Source organism: Oryctolagus cuniculus, chromosome 4, assembly GCF_051225735.1.
Source record: "Oryctolagus cuniculus isolate XC-2025 breed Fujian yellow rabbit chromosome 4, ASM5122573v1, whole genome shotgun sequence".
Classification (NCBI taxonomy): Eukaryota; Metazoa; Chordata; class Mammalia; order Lagomorpha; family Leporidae; genus Oryctolagus; species Oryctolagus cuniculus.
The window spans coordinates 82,932,207-82,946,491 of NC_142870.1; the positions used below are offsets into that span (position 1 = coordinate 82,932,207).

Consider the following 14,285-nt stretch of genomic DNA (forward strand, 5'->3'; position numbering starts at 1 on the left):
CTCCTTTCGACAACAACTGCTGTAACTAATGCTGCATTTGGGTCAGGAGGTGGGCTTCCCAAGGAGAAAGGCTTCACAAAGCAGTCAAGGTCCTGTCCAGGCAAGTCCCGGTGCCTGCCATCTTCCTGCATCCTTACGTGGCTTATCATCTGAGTCTGGATTCCCAAGCCACTAAAACAGGAGAAAAACCTCCTTCACTGGTTTGTATTAAGAAATGAAATATGTGTAAAATGGGTAGAACACAGTCAGTACTCAATGAATAGTGATTCCAAATTTTAATGTCATTTACTACATGGAGTATGATCCAATTACCTTTCCAAATGTCTTAACATTTATACAATGGAATGGTATGATTCTGCATACAATAAACAGTTCAAATGAAGAATCTAGAAGTTTTTAAAAAATACTTATTTATTTGAAAGGCAGAGTGAGAAAGAGATAGACCAGAAGCAAAGAGAGAGAGACACATCTTATCCGCTGGTTCATCCCCAAATGGTGACAACAGCTGGGGCTGGGCCAGGCCGAAGTGAGGATGGAACTCCATCTGGGTCTCCCACATGGTAGGGACCCAAGGCCACCTTCTGCTGCCTTCCCGGGAACATCAGCAGGGAGCCCGACTGAAGCAGAGCACTACTGCTTCAAACAGGCATTCTGATACGCGATGCTGGCATTGCAAGCAGTAGCTTTCAGTGTGCCACAATGCCAGCCCCAGAATCCAGAATTTAAAAGAATTATTTATTTGACAGAGAGAGCGAGAGAGAACACTCTTTCATCCATTGGTTAACTTCTTAATTGCAGGCATCAGCCAGGGCTGGGCCAGGCTGAAGCCGGGAGCCAAAACTCCACCCAGGTTTCTCACAAGGGTGGCAGGGACCCAAGTACTTGAGCCATCATTTGATGCCTCCCAGGGCTTACATTAGCAGGGAGCAGGATAGGAAGCAAGTAGTCAGGACTTAAACCCAGCACTCTGATGTGGGCTGCAGGCATCCAAAGCAACGTCTTAATCACTATACCAAATGTCTGCCCCAGAATCTGGAATTTTTTAACCTAAAAAAAGTTTTGCCAGCTGTTAACCTGTTTTTATTGGATTTAAAATTCATTTAAGGGGTATACAGATATACAACTAGTTTGATCAGCTACTAATATATTTTGATGTCCCTTTATTTTTGTTCCCAAAAGCCAGTTCACTTTTTCTCCATGTTCAATATTTAGCTTTGGTGAAATTTTGCCAGAGTCTTCCTCTTCTGTTACTGAAGCACTAGCATTTTTACCCTGCTTGGTGTAAGTTGCTCTTTTAGTTTTCTTCCTGTGGGCGTGTTTCGTAGGGCTCTTCTGTTTTCTGTCAACTTCACTACTCACATCCCACAGCCTGATCTTCCCATCATTCCCTCCTGTAAGCAGCAAATAGGATTCTGGCAGGAAACATACCTGGGATACCCCCAATGTGTGGCCCTTAAATCCCAGTTCCTGTTCACACTTGACTCCCATCACCCTAAAGATTCGGACCTTACCATCTTCTGCACCACAACTAAAAACATTGCCACACGATGCCACAGAGACAGAGTGGGCTAGAGCAGGGTTAAAGAGCTGACCAGGTGACTGTGGGCCTTCCACTTCTTCTGTTCTATCCTCCTGTAAGTTTGTAATCCAGAGTGGCCGTGCTTTCTGAAGATTCCACAGCATCACCTGTAAACAAGAGGGAGTTACAGACTCACACGGAATGCTAGCCATTTTCTCAACTACTCTCTTATTCAGCATCTTAACAACAACAACAACAAAAAGGAAAATAAAAGAAAAGAAAGAAATCAAATAGTCTGAGAATCTGTAGAATATGTTCCAAGCAATACTGAAAAGAGATAAAACCAGACACTATCACAATATGTCAGCTAAAACTAGAATGCAGATGGGAAGACGGCATTTGCAAAACAAGATCCTGCATAACTTTTGATTAACAAACCCCATTACAGTATAACTGTTAAGCAGCTGCTAGTTTCTAAATGTCTTTCCACCCTCAACTCTCCAAGTAAGATGAAAGATTATGAAATTTGTTAATTTAATTCTATGCAGGGTACATCAGCTAAAGAAACTAAATCTGGAATATCACTGAAATAACATCTATCTAGAATGCCTTTCTGTTACATTACCCAAACCACCCAGAAAGGGGCTTAAGCTCAAATCTCTGTCCTGCAAAAAGATGTTCCGATCTGGCCAGCCCACTCCCCCTCTTTCCTATAGCAAGTTTTTTTTTTTTTTTTTTGACAGTCAGAGTGGACAGTGAGAGAGAGAGAGAGACAGAAAGGTCTTCCTTTGCCGTTGGTTCACCCTCCAATGGCCGCCGCGGCCAGCGCGCTGGGGCCAGCGCACCGAGCTGATCCGATGGCAGGAGCCAGGTACTTATCCTGGTCTCCCATGGGGTGCAGGGCCCAAGCACTTGGGCCATCCTCCACTGCACTCCCTGGCCACAGCAGAAAGCTGGCCTGGAAGAGGGGCAACAGGGACAGAATCCGGCGCCCTGAACGGGACTAGAACCTGGTGTGCCGGCGCCGCAAGGTGGAGGATTAGCCTAGTGAGCCGCGGCGCCAGCCCCAAGTTCTATTAACTGACATACACTACAGGCTTGTCAGTTTCTTGAAGATTTAATCTATCTTTGCTAATGCCTAGCATAACTCTTTGGAAGGAGAAGAAATTCCAAACACGTTTGTTGATAATTTGACATCCTGATATATTATTTGGCTCTTTTTTGTTGTTGTTCCCTTCATGATCTTGGATTTAAATTGTTTTAAACAAAATGGTAATTAAAACCTGATTTTAGTGGCTGGTGTTGTGGCATAGCAGGTAAAGCCAATGCCTGTAGTGCTGGCATCCCATATGGGTGCCATTTTGAATCCCAGCTGTTCCACTTCCCATCCAGCTCTCTGCTATGGCCTGAGAAAGAAGCAGAAGATGGCCCAAGTCCTTCAGCCCCTGCACCCACAGGAGTCCCGGAAGAAGCTCCTGGCTCCCAGCTTTGGAGTGGTGCAGCTCCAGCTGTTGCAGCCATCTGGAGAGTGAAACAGTAGATGGAAGACTTTCTCACTCCCTCTCTCTGCTTCTGTCTCTCTGTAACTCTGCCTTTCAAATAAATAAATAAATCTTAAAAACTGATTAAAAATTTTTTAAATGGATTTTACACTATACTGATTTCATTCTTTTCCTGTGTCAATTTGAAAATTAAAAAAAAAAAAAGATTTATTAATCTGAAAGGCACAGAGAGGCAGAAGCAAAGAGAGAGGTCTTCATCTGCTGGTTCACTCCCCAGATGGCCGCAATGGCTGGATCTGGGCCAATCTGAAACCAGGAACTTCTTCTGGGTCTCCCACGTGGGTGCAGGGGCCCAAGGACTTGGGCCATCTTCTACTTCTTTCCCAGGCCATAGCAGAGAGCTGGATCAGAAGTGGAGCAGCTGGGACTTGAACCAGAGCCCAAATGGGATGCTGGTACTGCAGGCAGCAGCTTTACCTGCTACGCCACAGTACTGGCCCCAGAGAAAAATATTCTTAATACTTGTGCTTTCAAAGTGAATAGACAACTTTGCTTTACCATTCAGTATCATCTCTGAATTATAACTCACAATTTTAACGGACACTAGGATAGACACACTCTTGTTTATGCAGTCAAAAGCACAGATCTGGGGGCCAGTGCTATGGCACAGTAGATTAAGGTTGAAGTCCTGGCTGCTCCACTTCCGATCCAGCACCCTACTAACGGCCTGGGAAAGCAGTGGAAGATGGCCCAAGGAGCTCCTGGCTTTGGATAAGCTCAGCTTCAGCAGTTGTGGCCATCTGGGAAGCGAACCAAGGGATCAAAGACCTCTATCTCTCTAACTCTGCCTCTCAAATAAATAAATAAATAAATAAATATATTTTTTTATAAAGCACTGATTTGAATCAACAAGATTACCATCACTATACTATAAAGGATTTGGTCTTTTCAAGGTAACTTTCCTTATGAGTACTCCCATTGGCCTAGTTTCAGAGGTAGTCACATCTAATAACTTCTATTCTGCTCCTACTAGACAAAGTCTGTTCCTGACTGGATTTATACTATTATATGTAGTGGTTAACATAAGCTAAAGTAAAAAATATCAGAAAACATAACACAAATGAATGAGTGCTGAAACTTGACATGAAAATTCTGTATAAAAAATCTGAACGTAAGGAAAATGAACATTCCAGAATCTGCAGCTTAATTAATGACAGGCACCCCATGATCTTTCACATAGAGCCCCTGTAATGCCTGGATTATATTTTCTGTCCTTCTAAGGCATTCAATCACCAACTGCACCCAAGTGCTTTTAGCAACTCAAACAGTTTTGTATTTGGCTTAAATCATCTGGTTAACAGTCACCAGATTCTACCACTTCAGAACCATTTCCAAGACTGAGAATTTACAGATTGTTCCTGCCTGGACATTCTCTTTACATTTCTTTATTCTTCCCAACTGCCAAAGACTTCCAGATGTTTCACACTCACTTTTTCAATCAGCTGTTCAAGCAGTTACCACCCTAAGACAGCTGGAGATACTGAAGAATGAAAGAGCCTGGGGCTTGGGGACCCTTGAAACATCAAAGGAAAACAGTTAGCTGGCATATGTTCAAACGTGATTGCAATTCCGTCAAAGTGGTCCTGCTCAAAACTCCTCCCCTTACAAAAGGATTTCTTTCCTATTAAAAGATTCATTTTTAAGATAAAAAGCGCGCCCTGGCTCAATAGGCTAATCCTCCGCCTTGCGGCCCCGGCACACCCGGTTCTAGTCCCGGTCGGGGCACTGGATTCTGTCCCGGTTGCCCCTCTTCCAGGCCAGCTCTCTGCTATGGCCAGGGAGTGCAGTGGAGGATGGCCCAGGTCCTTGGGCCCTGCACCCGTGTGGGAGACCAGGAGAAACACCTGGCTCCTGCCTTCGGATAGGCGCAGTGCACTGGCCGCAGTGCGCCGGCCGCAGCGGCCATTGGAGGGTGAACCAACGGCAAAAGGAAGACCTTTGTCTCTCTCTCTCACTGTCCACTCTGCCTGTCAAAAATTAAAAAAAAAAAAAAAAGATAAAAAGCGCTCCTCCAACCATCCTGATCCCCACATGTTGGCAGAGGAGATCTTACAAACTCTGAAAAAGAACAAACCTTTGCATCATTTGTTTTCAGATGCAGAAATGGGGAGAGGGAGTGAAATCAACAAGCCTGCTACGTTTCAAATTTCCAAAGGTCTTTACACAGGGTAGATACACAGGTATTTAATATTACTATTTATATATTACATACATATTATTTTGTTCCTGTTTAATAAAAAATTTGGTAGTCTTAAGTGTCTTAAATCACTTTGTTCTAAAGGTCTCTGCCTCTATGCACTTTGCCTAGTTATTTAAATCAATGTAAATCAAAAGAAATAACTTTACCATCTCTTTAATAACAAAGACAGGTATGTATAGAAAATGGCAGTAATTTAATTCTTGCCTTCCTTGAGATAAAATTTGTTTACTGAGAGAAATACTCAGAATTAATCTACTAAGAATTCCCACTATTACACTTACATTCTTGGGCTGCCCCATAGGCCAGCTATTATTAAGGTTTAGAGTAATAGTGTAGAAGGAAATTTCAATTAGAAAACTGTGGACAAAATTATAGTTTCTGCTTCAGTTAAGGAAGTAATCCTTTAAAAGAATGGTTGTGCTGTCTCAGATACTGTGCAGAAGTTAATCCACAATGAACTTTAAGCACTTTTTGCCAGGAAAATCAAAATGGGCAATTACCTAATGCAATTACCTTCTTTTCATATTTGTTTCCTAGACTTTGTCTATCAGCTGCCTGCTCTTAAAATGTCTTGCCTAGAACTAGAGACAAAATGGTAAATTCTGGATATCCACTCCCTATCTAATCTGAAGAGGACAGGTGTCACCACCATTGCATACTTAATTGTTGCCATACCTAATGGCTGATTTAATAAGCAAAGAAAAACTGGTATAGCTGAAGGATGAGAGAAACTTGTCAGAGACACTGTACAACCTGCCTACCTGCAACAGACATGCACTTGGCTGTGCAGGTGCTTCTTGCCCACTACTTAGGCAGATTATCACCAGTACAGGGTAGAAGGCCTGTAAAGCGCGTGGTCAAGAACTAGGAGTGGAAAAGGAATTTTTGGAGAGTGACTGTCAAAGGAGGCCCTACAGACATTTTTGGCAGGACATTATCATTTGGGGACGGTCACAGCATTGCAGGATACCCAGTGATCCCATCTACCAAATGCTAGCAGCTTGAAAGAGACAAGGGACAATCACTGTGACACCAAAAAAACAGACATCAATTCCTTCATTATAAGAGGTGGGCAAGGTGGAGGAAGGGGTAGTAAAGCCCACTGGCCAAGAAGATGCAAAGACAAAATCTTCGATGCCATTAAAAGGAACACAGAGTCTTAGAAGTAAGATACTGTATATTATCGGAAACACAGATCAAATACCTACAACAGTACTGAGCAGGTCACTAAAAAACAATGGCTCTCTTTCTAAAAGCCACCTCCTCCCAACTAATGATATTCTGCTTAAATATCTCATGTTACAAAGAAAAAAAACACAGCTTTGGAGTCAGAGATAAGGTCTGAATCTGTCAGGCAGTTGTGTGGATATTTAATTTAAATTTATTTCCTCATCTGTAAAAAAGGGACAACTACCTGGGAAGGTATGATCCAAATTTAAAATAATATACTAAAGCACTGGCGAGTACTAAGTGCCTAAGGTAGCTCAGCTGTACTCTCAGGAGCGAGCATATCCCACTATGGGAAAGTTTGAGCTATTGAAAACTTTTTTTTTTTTTTTTTGACAGGCAGAGTGGACAGTGAGAGAGACAGAGAGAAAGGTCTTCCTTTTGCCGTTGGTTCATCCCGCAATGGCCGGCGCATCGCACTGATCCGAAGCCAGGAGCCAGGTACTTCTCCTGGTCTCCCACACGGGTGCAGGGCCCAAGGACCTGGGCCATCCTCCACTGCACTCCTGGGCCATAGCAGAGAGCTGGCCTGGAAGAGGGGCAACCAGGACAGAATCCGGTGCCCCGACCGGGACTAGAACCTGGTGTGCCTATTGAGCCACGGCGCCAGCTCGAAAACTCTTCATTAAACCAAAATCTGCTTCCTCATGACTTTGGCTGTTTAGACCAACATGGTTTTTTTTCCCATAAAGACAACTAAGAATTAAACTTCTTCAGCTCCCATATAACGGGGTTTCTAGATATACCTACCTTCCTGATGGCCTTGCTCTGGATTTGGGCCAACCTGTGATGCTCCTTTCGAAACCCAGCATTGAGCTCTCTCCTAATCTCTCTCTCTTACTCTCTCATACCCCATCAGGCTTCCCCCATCCAACAATAAACCTTTCCTCTAAAACAAAACAAAACAAAACAGAACAAACAACAAAAACTAGCTCTGACCCTGGTCATCAATACACAGTATTTCAAGTAATTTTTTCAGTGAAAACAAACCTATCTCCTCCAACTTGTTTTTTTAACAGAGTTTGTAGAGAAAAGGTAGATCAACTCTGCCTTCAGCAATCCCCTTTGTTTAAATAGATGTTTAGAATCAAGTATTTGAATTCTCAAGTTTCAGGAATGTCTTAAGGCACAGAGAAAGAAAGATTAAAAGATTGATGATTACATTGTGAATAAAATCAATGAGGTTTTGTTAGGGTAGAAGTAAAGCTTATGGTTCATAAATGAGTAAGACATGTTAGCAGAGAATAGAAAATGCAGAGATATATTTAGCCTGATTAATAATTTGATTCTGTTAGCAAATCTCATTTGGAAATTACCCAAGTACTCTCTGCAAAAGCATCACCTGCATATCCAATCCACACGACACCAGGCTCAGAGGCCTCTGCGGTCGAAAAGCTACAGAGGAACAGATATTGGAATGTCTCTTCAGGGATCTGCTGACTTTCTTGTTTTCCAAGTCTAGGATTTTGATGGCCCCAGAGTCGTCAGCAGAAGCCAGCAGGTTTTCAGTTTCATTCAATGAAAGACAATTGATTTCTTCTTCATTCACATGAAAGTGGTCCAGGCAACCTTTGAGGGACCTGACATCCAGTATGCTGATTGTTTCTCCGTGTGAGGCATAGAGCTTGGAGGGGCAGGAAGGAGAAAATAAGACACTGGTAACATCATCAGCCCCTGGGAACCGTGTGTGTCCTAATGGAGTCCCATCATCACCCCAAGCCGTGAGATCTCCGCCTTCTGCTCCAGACACCACCAGCCCTTCTTTACTTGCATTCAGGCAGAGCACTGGGGAGGAATGTCCACCAGTCCACTTGACTGCCATAACGGTCCAGAAGACTCTGTGAAGGGGCCAGAAACGGAGCTATCATCTCACGTGTTATCAATGCATCATTTAAATATTTTTTTAAAAAGACATGTCAAAAAAAAACCCTCAACAAATAATAAAGATAAAAAAGACATTTAAATATCAAGTATGGGGGCTGGCACTTTGACAGTGGGCTAAGCCTCTGCCTGCACTGCCCGCATCCCATATGGGCGCCAGTTCAAGTCCCAGCTGTTCCATTTCTGATCCAGCTCTGTTATGGCATGGGAAATTCGGCGCTGTGGTATAACGGGTAAAGCTGCCGCCTGCAGTGCTGGTATCCCATATGGGTGCCATTTTGAATCCCAGCTGTTCCACTTCCCATCCAGCTCTCTGCTATGGCCTGGGAAAGCAGTAGAAGATGGCCCAAGTGCTTGGACCCCTGTACCCTCATGGGAGACCTAGAAGAAGCTTCCGGCTCCAGATCGGCTCAGCTCCAGTCTTTGCAGCTATTTGGGGAGTGAACCAGCAGATAGAATACCTCTCTCTGCCTCTCCCTCTCTGTACCTCTGCCATTCAAATAATTAAATGTTTTTTTTAAAAAAAAAAAAGATCAAGTATACCAAAGGCAGTTGAATACAGAGTTGTGTACTGGCTGGCAAATGCCTAAGTAGACTTCCCCTGCCATTAGGGACCAGGTAAGCTAATCTCTCCAGTCTTTGACATGAGAACATTAAAATAAACAATATTTATATTTAAATGTAGGAAAAAATAATTTAATTAATTATTTGAGAGGCAGAGGCAGAGAGAAAAGAGAGGTCTTCATCCACTGGCTCACTCCCCAGATGGCTGCAACAGCAGGAGGTGCACCAATCCAAAGCCAGGAGCCAGGAGCTTCTTCCGGATCTCCCACGTGGGTGCAGGGGCCCAAGGACTTGGGCCATCTTCTACTGCTTTCCCAGGCCATAGCAGAGAGCTGGATGGGAAGCAGAACAGCTGGGATTCAAAATGGCACCCATATGGGATGCCAGCACTGCAGGAGGCAGCTTTACTTGTTACGCCACAGTGCTAGCCCTTCGAAAAATTCTTTTATTGAAAGGGCTACATGATCATTATACTTTTTATCTAAATGTGTTAGGGAGTGAGCTTTGAAGACAGACTTTTCAGGTTTGTGCTGGATGACTTTGGGCAAGTTACTAAAACTCTGTGACTCACTTTCCTTCTCTACTAAATGAGAATAACATTCTTTCGTAAGGTCATTGAAAATTAGATGATACTATATGTATACGTAAAGCACATATAATACGGTGCCTGTTACGTAATAGTGCTTGACAGATATTCCTGTTGTTACTCTTCCTCTTTTTATTAGGCCATGGCAAAGAAGTACCATATATATATATACTATATGGGTGCTCTTAAAGTATAGTCCCCAGATTAGCATCATCAGCATCCCCTGGGAACTTAGAAATATAAATTGTTGGGGGGTCCAGCATTGTGATGGAGCAGATTAAGCTGCTGCTTGCAACACTGGCATCCCGTATGAATGCCAGTTCAGATCCTGGGTGCTCCACTTCTGATTCAGCTCCCAGGTAGTGCTCCTGGAAAACAGTGTAAGATGTTTTGAGTTCTTGGGCCCCTGCCACCCATGTGAGAGACTGGGATAGTTTCAGGATCCTGGCTTCAGGCTGCCCTGGCCTGGCTATTGCGGCCATGTCAGGAGTGAATCAGTGGATGAAGATCTCTCTGTCCTCTCTCTGAATCTGCCTTTCAAACAAACAAACAAACAAAAAAAAGTAAGAATACTAACAAATAAAACTTGTCAAATCAAGTTATTAGAAAAGGGTCTTCGTTATTTAAACATTTGAGATCCCTTTATATGAGATCCCATGCAAATTCTAAGAGCCAAGAGACTGAACTACTTACTGAATCTGAAGCTCTGGGTGTGGGTCAGCAGTGTGTCTGGTAAATCCTCCAGGTGCTCCTGATGTATGCTGGAATTTCAGAACCTGTGACACACTAATCATCATCTGGGGAACTGGTTGAAAATGCAGACCCTTGGGTCTTACCTCAGAGATTCATTCAGTAGGTTATCTGGTTTCAGTCCCTTTGACAGATAATAAAACTGAGTCTTAGAAATGCTAAATAATTTGACCAAGATCTCTTGGCTCCTAGAGTTGAGCATTGGATCTAATTAAAAGGATCCCAAATGTTTAAATAATGAAGACCCTTTTCTAATAACTTCACTTGACAAGTTTTACTTATTAGTATTCTTTGCAAATACAAGTAATGACAAAAACTTACCAATTCATTACTACTTCAAATATACTCACCTATTTTTAATTATATTATCATCTACTTACATTTACACAACAGGACTTAAGTACAAGATTTAGATTCCTCATCCTTTAGGAATTCCAAATATATAGACTAGAATTGCCACACATTATCACCCTGCCTTAACCAGCTATTGGTCAAGGCAACAAAGAAAATCACCACAATTCATACAACTCTAATGGTCAGGTGAAAGGAAGCAAACAAATCCACCTGGACAAATTTAATTTTTCATTTTATAAACATAGGAAGAATTTACCAAGTGAAAAATCACCAGAACTGCTCCACTATTTTCAGATGAGAATCCTGAATTTAGTCTAATGGTACAAGGATAGATTTTCTAATATTGTTTGGAAAAATCATTTAAAATAATCTGGCAATTTGTTTAAAGTTTCCATTCCTAACACAAATTTGTTTATTTCCTCTTACTTTTAGCACCACCCCCACAGGCACACACAATCACTAGATGATTAAACAAAAAGAAAAAAAAAATTCCTGATCTATTAGTAACTCAAGTAACAGAAATGTGGTCATCAAAACACACAGAGCAATTTTCATCAAGATGACAAAATGGGCAAAACATAAACATTTTTATTTCAGCAGAAGCATTGAGTTAGTATACAGAAGAAACTAATTAGATAGAGACTGAAGCAAATAAGATTTTAAGGAGAGGCTTGGAGAGGAAATGAGTCAGAGAAGGAGGTAAAGACAGGGAGCCCTGGTGGTTTGACTCTTGCTGTAAGAAAGACTTGTAAAATTCCCAGGCAGACCAAGAAAACAAGAACACAACATAATTTCAAGTGAAAGGTATTGATGTTATTTCGGCTTAGAAAGTGTCACAGTGACTTATATGACATGCAACACTATCCTACTTTAAAATATGAAATCTGAGTTAACTATTTTAAAAGGCAATTGAAGTTATAAGTAATTTTAATTGTTATGAACCTTTAGGATGTTGATCACTTCTTTCCTAAATTTTGCTATGATGAATCAACCGTAAAGTCAGGAAATCTGTCCTCTACACTCAGATTTGCTGATTTGTGGGCATACAGATTTTGTATCCCTTTTGGAATTTTAGGTTTTCTTTAAGACAAGAATGAGGCAAGTTTTTAGGATTTCTATTTCTTCATTACAAATCTACCCACAGGAGATCCAAATAAATGTTGACTGGCAGACATGAGTTTCAGAGATTTTCTAATTCTTTTCTGGGAAAGAGTACTCCAATTTTAGAGGCATGTTTGGTTTAAGGTCTACCCCCAAAATGTGAGAAGTTAGGCAATAAGTGAAATCTGTATTTAAAGGGATTATTATAAACAACACAGTTCCTATACATGTTTCCATGATGAAACAGCAGGAACTCTTGTTCTGTTCTCACAAGACTCAAGAATAGCTCTGCCTTAAACTGCATGCACCTGAGTGAAAAACGAATTGAACTTCTGATTTCTAAGACACATGGACAATAGTTACTGTCATCTACCTGTCAGAAAAATTCAACTATTAACCTATTACTGGGAATGTTAAGAAAAAGTTGGGAAAGCCCCCAAAATACCATGTGAGGCTAATGATTTTAGTCAATGTTCCTCATGCAGAATACTGATCAGTAATTTAATCACATCCTCCAAAATCATGTGATTGCTTAGTCTGTAAAATTGAAAGTACTATCACTTGAAACATACCCAAAGACCATCATCAACGTGTTAATCAAACTGCTGTGGTGGAAGGGTAGTGGAAAAAAATCATTAAATTGGAGCTAAATCAGAACAATCTTTTAGGATTGAGTTGGCAAGCCACTGTTTTCTTTTCTTCTTTCTTTTTTTTTTTTTTTTCTGGGACTGGAAAGCCTAGCAGAAATGGTTAAGTGCTACCACCCCACAGTCACGGCTCATGTCAACAAGCTTCTTTTTTCCGATGTTACCTAAAGAGTCACAGTGGTCAGTCATGTGCCACTGGGAATGACTTAATTAGATAATATATTCCTTCTTTCTAACACCCAAAGATATGACGGAGTGGGGGAGGAAAGGGTAGGGGTATTTCAGAGCCTTTCAGGGGTGGAGTGCCACTGACTACGGGGAGCAGGCCTGGTGGGGAGGGGGATAAGCAGGTGAAAGATCTGTAAATAGAAAAGGAAGTGATAAAGGTAATGTCTTCCTACTTCGAAACCCTACCTGGGTTACTTGGGGGAGAGCCTGCCACTGAGTCACCTCAGCAACTGGACTAGATTACCAGCAGAATTATGACGTGAGCACTTCGCAGGCTCCCCTCACCTTCACTGTTACACGCAGGAAGAAAGATCAGAGCTGCTAACAGCTCGGAGGTCAGTACTCTCAACACTCCTCTGCTTCACTCCTGTCTCCACTCACCCAGTTCCCTTTTCAAGTGCCCATGCCCATAAACCTGCTCATCTTGCATGGTTCTGTACCCCCTTCTCAGATGGACGACTCCAAACCCTGGACGATTTAAAAGAAACACAACTGTCTTTTCAGGTAAAACTTAGTCCAAACTCAAGAAATATCACCTGAAAGAGTCACCACCACTATAGCCGGTATAGGCCAACTCCTCTCTACAGGTTCCAGGTTTCACAAGTTCCTCCTGATGTCAAGCTGGAGATCAATCAAAAACAATTAAAGGGCTGTACCACTGGCATTACCGAGAATGAAAAGAATGTGGGTTACTGAGCTTGGTCAAAAAGACACCAGGAAAGAAGACATCAGCAAGTCATAAAACAAGTAATTACATCAGAGTTTGAAAGCTAGCTGTTCTTCATAGACCAAGAAATGGATTGCACCCACATAAAGGAGGCAAAACACTGGAGCCGACTAGGAAGGATGTTTGCAAACCTATTATTACACTTACCTACCTCATAGAGTTGTTCTGGGAATTAGATTAAAAAATGGGTCAAGGGCCCGACTATCGGGAAGTGCCTGGCTCACATCATGGATCAAGTGGTGGTCACCCTTTTACTAAACGTCCTTAAAATGCTGTCTGGGGGCCACCTAGGGAAACGCAGTATGATCAAATAATGCTCAAACTCTTCTCCTCCCAAGAAAACACCTGTAATTACAGCCTCCACGTCATTCTACTGAAACATTTAATTGAATACTTCGCCCACTGCCTTAATCTGCCTACTAAGTGGTGATCTGGGAAAGACCACATTTTGTCCAAAATACTGTAGCGTTTAATTAGTACTCAAATGGCACTTTAAGTTATCCAGTTTTTTTTTTTTTTTTTTTGGTGTGTGTGGGGGGGCGTGGGATGGTGTTCAGATGTAGCCATCTTACTTTCCGAACGCTAGCTGGGACATCAGTTCTTTTAAGTACCGATACAGGGGGAGAACGACTAGGCCAGGCCAAGAAGAGACTGCCTCAGCTGCCTAGGCTAAAGATAACCATACCGAAGGTGGCGGAACAAGGAACTAGCTACCAAGGCAAGTTTCATGCGTTAAGCTGCCGCGGGAAGCAGAGACCTAACTCTCGCAAGAAACTTCATAAGAAAAGCCACCCAGGAAAGCCGACGCGAGGCTGCTACCACAAAGAGAACAAGCTACTGGAGGAGAGCTCCGAACCCACCGGCGACAGCCTCGTACCTGCGTTTCCCGCTCCCCTCCTCGGCGCCTCGTGATGACCTCACCCGCGAGCGCCCAATCCC

General features: G+C 42.4%; 1 protein-coding gene across 18 annotated transcripts; it reads right to left on the bottom strand.

Moving 5' to 3' along the window:
• Window positions 1-260: 260 nt before the first annotated feature.
• Window positions 261-14,259, bottom strand: WDR53 (WD repeat domain 53). Of its 18 annotated transcripts, none has more exons than XM_089331932.1 (5): window positions 14,224-14,259; window positions 10,376-10,413; window positions 10,233-10,300; window positions 7,851-8,346; window positions 261-1,686 (listed from the first exon to the last, which is right to left on the bottom strand). In XM_089331932.1, the coding sequence occupies exons 4-5, from the start codon at window positions 8,328-8,330 to the stop codon at window positions 1,090-1,092; spliced, it is 1,077 nt and encodes a 358-aa protein (XP_089188058.1). In that variant the 5' UTR covers window positions 8,331-8,346; window positions 10,233-10,300; window positions 10,376-10,413; window positions 14,224-14,259; the 3' UTR covers window positions 261-1,089. The 18 variants fall into 18 exon arrangements, with proteins under 18 accessions (XP_089188058.1, XP_051674918.2, XP_089188055.1 ...); XM_051818958.3 differs by adding an exon at window positions 13,498-13,633 and having other exon boundaries at window positions 10,233-10,413; window positions 14,207-14,259; XM_089331929.1 differs by adding an exon at window positions 13,498-13,633 and having other exon boundaries at window positions 10,233-10,413; window positions 14,185-14,259.
• Window positions 14,260-14,285: the final 26 nt, after the last annotated feature.